At 41.4% G+C, this 7,140-nt stretch overlaps 4 protein-coding genes across 4 annotated transcripts; 3 read left to right on the forward strand and 1 right to left on the reverse strand. All coding sequences in view use genetic code 12, as the record gives it.

Moving 5' to 3' along the window:
* Positions 1 to 295: 295 nt before the first annotated feature.
* CHT1 (Cht1p) lies at positions 296 to 1,603 on the forward strand (the record flags this gene model as incomplete). Its single annotated transcript, XM_051816413.1, has 1 exon — positions 296 to 1,603. The coding sequence occupies one exon, from the start codon at positions 296 to 298 to the stop codon at positions 1,601 to 1,603; it is 1,308 nt and encodes a 435-aa protein (XP_051670251.1).
* A 75-nt stretch (positions 1,604 to 1,678) lies between these two features.
* On the reverse strand, positions 1,679 to 2,982 carry ZCF38 (Zcf38p; the record flags this gene model as incomplete). Its single annotated transcript, XM_051816414.1, has 3 exons — positions 1,679 to 1,697; positions 1,799 to 2,496; positions 2,614 to 2,982. 3 exons carry the CDS (start codon positions 2,980 to 2,982, stop codon positions 1,679 to 1,681), a joined length of 1,086 nt encoding a protein of 361 aa, XP_051670252.1.
* Positions 2,983 to 3,552: 570 nt separating this feature from the next.
* On the forward strand, positions 3,553 to 3,981 carry CANMA_004166 (uncharacterized protein; the record flags this gene model as incomplete). Its single annotated transcript, XM_051816415.1, has 1 exon — positions 3,553 to 3,981. One exon carries the CDS (start codon positions 3,553 to 3,555, stop codon positions 3,979 to 3,981), a length of 429 nt encoding a protein of 142 aa, XP_051670253.1.
* Positions 3,982 to 4,462: 481 nt separating this feature from the next.
* POT1 (acetyl-CoA C-acyltransferase) lies at positions 4,463 to 5,680 on the forward strand (the record flags this gene model as incomplete). The annotated part of the gene is made up of 1 exon (XM_051816416.1): positions 4,463 to 5,680. One exon carries the CDS (start codon positions 4,463 to 4,465, stop codon positions 5,678 to 5,680), a length of 1,218 nt encoding a protein of 405 aa, XP_051670254.1.
* Between the last annotated feature and the right edge of the window lie 1,460 nt (positions 5,681 to 7,140).

The following is a 7,140-nucleotide window of genomic DNA, read 5'->3' on the forward strand; positions in this document are numbered from 1 at the left end:
ATAATGGGAGCTGAAAGGTGGATATGGAAGGGGACTGGATAATGGACTGGCAAGTGAGCAGAGGCGATGGATACCAATGCTTTTGGTTGGTTAAAACAGCACAAAAACCTCCGCTCGTCGTACGAGAACGCAACATAAATCAAAACACTCCTTAAACCACCCCCTTCAGTTTCATATCTGTTTTAGGTAAACAACGTATTTTTTCTCGTATTTTTGTGACAAACAAAGACTTGTATATATATAGGCGAGGCTTTTGGTTCGTAATGGGTTTCCACTATTCAACCACCAAGATCCAATGTTGTTCATCCTCTTTATACTACGTTTCACATTTGCATCAAATATAGCTGCTTATTGGGGCCAGAACGCTGGTGGCAACCAACAAAGCTTAGGTGACTACTGCTCCCTGTCACCAGCTGATATCATCATCTTGTCATTTTTGAACAACTTCCCTTCTATTAGCTTGAATTTCGCAAATCAGTGTTCTCAAACTTTTGGTGATGGTCTTTTGCATTGTTCACAAATCGGTCAAGATATCAAATCATGCCAAAATAAAGGCAAAATCATTCTTCTCTCGTTGGGAGGTGCTACTGGAAATTATGGTTTTTCGAGTGATTCAGATGCCAAAACTTTTGCTACAACTTTGTGGAATAAATTTGGTGGTGGCCAGGATAATGAAAGGCCATTTGACGATGCTGAGGTGGATGGGTTTGATTTTGACATTGAAAACAAAGACCAGACCGGTTACCCAGCATTGGCAAAACAGCTACAAGCATACTTTGCAACCAGTTCAAAAAAGTTTTATCTCTCGGCTGCCCCTCAATGTCCTTACCCTGATGAGTCGGTTGGCGATTTGATGTCTCAAGTCGATTTGGATTTCGCTTTTATCCAGTTTTACAACAACTACTGTTCCATTGATAAGCAGTTTAATTGGGACACTTGGAGTGAGTATGCTCAGGGTAAGAGTATTAAATTATATTTGGGCATTGCTGGATCTTCTTCCTCGGCAGGATCGGGCTATGTCGATTTATCAACTGTACAAAACACAATATCAACAATCAAAAATGATGCATCTTTTGGTGGAGTTTCCATTTGGGACATTTCTTCAGTACCGCAGCAATTCATCAACGGCATAAGCGAAGCTTTGGAAGGATCATCCCCGGCAAGCACCATTTCTGCAACCTACGCCTATAGTACCTCTGCAGCCAACACACTTGTCACCAGCGCACTTTCCATCATCACACCTGCCACCACCAGCGCTCCAACTACTAGCGCTCCAACTACCAACACCCAATCCACACCAGCTTCAACCAATGCTTTTTGGAACTGGTTTAATGGATTCTTTTCAAAACTGACGCAACTGTCACAAGCTACTGCTACCGCTACTCCCACTCCTACTTTTGTTGCAACTACTTCACAAACAGTTTCAACCACCAACTGGCTTGGTGGGCTTTTTGCTCCTGAAGTCACCACATACGTCACGATAACAACTACTGTCGCTCCTTCAATAATCAAGAGAGATGTTGTTGTCGATTCAGAAGCTACAAACTTTCATCCCGGATACCTCACTATTGTCACATTTGTTTCTATACTCTTTTTAATCTAACTGTATAGATTCATAGCCTCATTCCAATCAGGAAAAATAGACGATAAATCTAAATTATTCATCACATTCAATGCATCATCCGTTGCTGTCTCCTCTGAAAGCACATGCAGTATTTGCATAGTATTTTCAATATTCCCGTAGTCATTGATCCTGTGCCGTATTTCATCATCTTGCAAATCAGCCACTTCCGAAAACATCTCTTGTAGCTTTTTCAAAGTTTCAATCCAGTTTTTGCCCAACCCCCACGATTGCAGCCAGCTGTTTAGGGTTTTGATGCAATCATTGGCCATTGATTTGAATTTATCAGGCGATTGTGTTGGAAAATGTTGTTTCAAAACTTTGGCAGGATAAGCAGCAATGTACAAACTGGTGGCGGCAGTTGTGAAAACCTGAAATCCTGTAAACGGAGCAATCACCATAAGATTCAACGGTTTTAACCTCTTTGTAATCAGATCTAGTTTATTCAATGTATCAAACAACTCGGTGGCAAGCGAGTTCCACCAACCTGGTGGACCAATATCGGGCAGGGCAAAGAAATACTCCCGGTTGAGAAAAATTCGACATAGAAAGAACAAGCCATGGAAGTATGCAAAATCCCCGGCTGATCCAAAGCTGATATGTTCCTCGAGGTGTGAAAAGTTGAGCGAGGAAGGAAGTTGTTTTTCAAACTTGTCCAACCTTTTGGATAATTTGCAAAATGGAGAGTCGGGATCCCACGGCGCTAATGGTTCCAACTTTGACCCCGTTACACCAACCCAAGTCCCTATTTCCCTCCAAATCTCAAACAAGTAAATCATAAACCCGTTGCATGATATTTTGGTCCTGTCCATTTCCTCCTTGTCAACTTCATCGCGAAAACACTGCTTTTGAATTTCTCCAAATATAAAGTTTCTCTCATGATCAAGGAGTCTGACATGTATATCAGATAAACTGATACATGAGTGCCCTTTTCTTCCACTCGAATTGCACCTGTCCATCATGTATACCCCCCATATTGCCCGCCGCCTTACCTCATTCTCTAATTCATTGGCCCCTGTAGGTTCTTCGTTTAATCCTAAAACCATCGCCATCCTGGCAGCTAAACCGACGTACATGTAGCTTCTACATGCATTTCCCTCTCCCCATTCATGGCTGCTTAACACGCACAACGCTTGTACATTTGATAGTGACGGGTTGTCAAATTCTGCCAGAACCAACTTACGTGCATGCCACCCAAACTCAAGGGATGCATTGAGTGCGTCAGGAAGGGTTTTATGTAAACGGGCACAAAGTGCGAGGATGGCAAGTAGAACCACCGGGTTTGGTTGTAGAGGTGTTGTGATTGGCGGCAGTTCGATGAATGTAGTCGGGTCGAATTCGTCTGATCTGAGAAATGCCATAAAAGTGGGTTTGTGGAAGATGGGAAAGATCCCCTTGTACTGGTTGTCAAAGAATATCTGCACGGTCTCAATGATAAGCTCTTTGTTGGGTAGGATGACTGGGTTGTGCTGAACGGGCCTTGGCATCAAGCTCTTTTTCTTCATTTGTGACGCTTTCAAGGTGTAAGTACAACTCAAGTTCATTTCTGTACATCTCTGACAGGTGGAGCGGTTGCTATTGATACATCGTAGCTTGCTTTGGCGACATCTGTTGCATGCAACGTTGGCTCTTGGCTTCTTTGATAAACTCATGAGAGCGCCACAGTTTACGAACGTGAATTAAAGATGCGGTGTATATGTTGTGATTTCGGAATAATTGGCTGGGTGAAGCACCGTAGAACTGATACTATTGTCTCTCTCTCTCTCTCTCCAAACTCCCACGTGGCATAGAAGTGACAAGCTCGAGCAATGTTGTAGAAGGAGCTATAGGCTCGAATGACACTACCAAATCGTGAAATTTGATTTTCTCGATCTTTTTCTTTTTTTTTTTTTTCTTCGACAGATGATGGAGATGCTGCCACAACAAACGCCATGTCTACAACTTCACTCACCACGGATCAACAAGTAACCTTCCAGTATTGCAATGAAGCAGTTCTAGAGTTGCACTGCTCTCCATTTGGTCTAAGTGGTATCTACATCAGAATTGCCGAAGCAGCGATAATGGGTATCGGCTCTACCTTGGGACTGATTACAGGAAGTACCCATGGCTTAATCCATTACAACAATGCCAGCGACCTACAAGACCAGAAGTACAAACTTTATGTTATCATAGACGAGGAAGGCATGTTGCGCATTGACTTTACCAAAATTACCATTCACGAGGAGAACGAGTCGGAAAATGGAAACAAAGACGAGGATGCAGAACAAGTACCGAGCTTGGTGTTTAAAGGACCCTGTCCCGAAGGGAGGCCTGACAATGTCGAGCCATTTATAGGGGTATTTAGCTTTGAGAGGGAATGAGTAGGAGGAGATTTAGTCTCAATGACGCGAAATCAAAAATGCGACATTGTACTTTGGTAGCTCGGATATAAAGTTTGTGTATGCAGGACAGACAAAACTAAACCTCGGTATAGATTTTAGCGGATATACGATCTCTTTGAAATATAACCCGCATATTATAACGAAAGCGTTATCTGGTGCAGCTCTATCTAGGAGCCTTGCTCAGATTGCTTTGATCCAGCATCTGATTCTCACTAGGCCAATTCCCCCATGGTTCAATATGTGGGGTATAGGGCCATTTTTCCTTATCCTCTGAAATAACCGATAAAGCGGTCGGTGGGGGTGGAGCAAAAGAAAAAAAAAAAAAGAATAATTTGATTATCACAAGCGCACAAATATTAAATATTTTGCCCTTTCCCCATATTTGTCAAAAACTTTTTCACCGCTTTACTTCACTTTTCTTCTCCAAACACATCCAAAGAAAGTAAACCCCCTATTTATCATGAACTCACTCAACAACTTAAGCGGTCACGTTAAAGACCACACCAAGAAAGATATTTTAGAAAAGCACCCAGACGACGTTGTCATTGTCGCTGCTTACAGAACCGCCATTGGTAAGGGTTTCAAAGGTTCATTCAGATCGGTCGGTACTGACTTCATCTTGACTGAGTTTTTAAAAGAGTTCCTTGCCAAGACCAAAGTTGACCCAAAGTTGATTGAAGATGTCGCCATTGGTAACGTTTTGAACCAAGGTATTGGTGGATTTGAACACCGTAGTGCTGCTTTAGCGGCAGGTATTCCTTACACCAGTGGTTTCGTTGGTATCAATAGATTCTGTTCATCTGGATTGATTGCCATCTCAGATATTGCAAACAAGATTGCTGTTGGCGAGATTGACTGTGGTCTTGCTGGAGGAGTTGAGTCAATGTCAAAAAACTACAAAAAGGCTATTCCTACTGTCGATCCTCACTTAGGAGACAATGAACAGGTTGCCTCCTGTTTGGTTCCAATGGGTGTCACTAACGAAAATGTCGCCAACAAGTATAACGTGTCAAGAGAGGCCCAAGATGCATTTGCTGCCAAATCATACAACAAGGCAGAAAATGCCATTGCCAGTGGCAAATTCAAGGAGGAAATCTTGCCAATCAGATCTATTATCCGTGATGGTGAGAGTGAAAAGGAAATCACCGTTGACACCGATGAAGGTCCAAGAAAGAATGTTGACGCTGCTGGTTTAGGAAAATTGAAGCCAGCCTTTGGTGGTAGCACAACAGCCGGTAACGCCTCACAAATCTCAGATGGAGCTGCTGCTGTTTTGTTGATGAGACGTTCCTTTGCTGAAAAGCACGGATACCCAATCATTGCCAAATATGTCGCTTGTTCCGTATCTGGTGTCCCACCAGAAATTATGGGTGTTGGTCCAGCCTTTGCTATTCCAGAAGTTTTGCAAAGAACTGGTCTCAAGGTTGACGACGTTGATGTGTTTGAAATTAATGAAGCTTTTGCTGGTCAATGTTTGTACTCTATCCAAACTGTTGGCATTGATGAATCAAAGGTTAACTTGAATGGTGGTGCTATCGCTTTAGGACATCCTTTGGGAACTACTGGTGCTAGACAATACGCAACTATCATGCCTTTGTTGAAACCAGGTCAAATTGGTGTCACCTCCATGTGTATCGGAACTGGTATGGGTGCTGCTTCAGTCTTGGTTAGAGAATAGTCTATAGGTTTAAAATGAATAAAGTTTTATTGTATAATATTGTAAATCTCAAAGTTGAGTGAGTGTGGGGTTATTCCGTGCATTTGTTTATAGAAAAGGGTGTATTTGTCAATTCTCCCCAAATGAGTGTACTACTTCGTTATTGATTAAACAGAGGGAGGTGTGAATCATTTAGCTAACTGGGAAGTCTGATCTTTTGTGATTCCCACTCAAAAGTGTACTACACCTCCCAGTAGAAAGAAACAAGACATATCCCCTTATAAGTAGAAAGAAACAAGACATATCCCCTTATATGAGCATACAGATGGTATGAGCTAAACTCTTGTAACCTTGTGAGCCTGGTCGTTTGATGAAAGTGGCACAAAGTCCTGTAGATCTAGCTCTAAGTATACAGTTGGTGAAGAAGAAGGGTAATACTCCGCACCAAAATGAGATGACTAGAGTAGCACAAAACTAAAAATGTAAAGACATCGACAACATTTTGCAGCACCAAGATGAGTAGAAACAAGTTCAATCTAAAGCTTCCATTGGAAGGTGTGAAGTCCGAAATTGAAGAGCTAATCAATAAACTACCATCCTATCAGATGTTTCGCAATACAATCACTAAAAACTTCACTCCAAGTATCTAAGATTTAAGATTGGAGCCACCAAATTATAAACGTTCAATTTTTTTTCTTTTTCGCATCTTTTTGGAAAACCTAAAGCACAAAACCTTTTTGTTCTGTCTTTCGTTTTCTCTAATAGCAAAAAAAAATCAAAAATGACAATGAAATAACATTGCAACCCCTCTGGCACACTGCAGCTCCCAATGGCAGTGAGCCAGGACGCCAAAAACAGCTAACAGGCAGCAAATACCTGGACCATTTCTGACTAGAACTACAATTCTGGGCGTTTATCTCCAGAAAAGCTCACCCAACACAACGCCAAAGGTGATTTGGCACATTCCTCTTCACGATTATTAAAAACCTACCGACCTTTCTCCACCTATAAAAAAGCTTGCGAATCAACACCATGAGGGAAATGTACTTGAGTGTGGTTTGGTATCTGTTGTGTTTTCGTTGAAGGTTCTCATTTGTTGTTGGCTATCGCAACTGTTTGTTTACGCGTTTGTTCGTAAAGAGAAAAAGTATATACAGTCTTTTTATTTTTTATTCAAACTAGTGTGACATAATTTTTCAGACCAAGGCGAAAAAATTAATTCATACTAAATGCGATTCAGTCGATTCAGTCGACCTAACAATAATCTTCTGTAGAGTTTAATGCGTAGAGATGGTATGAATAATTATGTCGCATTGGTATGAACAATTATGTCGCACTAGTATGGATAAAAAATAAAGACTGTAACGACGAAATAAGAAGTCGCTTTTTTTCCGTTCTCAAGACAAATTAGGAAATACATTTTTCTGCTTCTCTTTAAAAGACAAAATAAGACAACAGATAGCAGAGACGAGTAAGTTTTG

Source organism: Candida margitis (assembly GCF_024628925.1).
Source record: "Candida margitis strain CBS 14175 chromosome Unknown scaffold68, whole genome shotgun sequence".
Lineage (NCBI taxonomy): Eukaryota > Fungi > Ascomycota > Pichiomycetes > Serinales > Debaryomycetaceae > Lodderomyces > Lodderomyces margitis.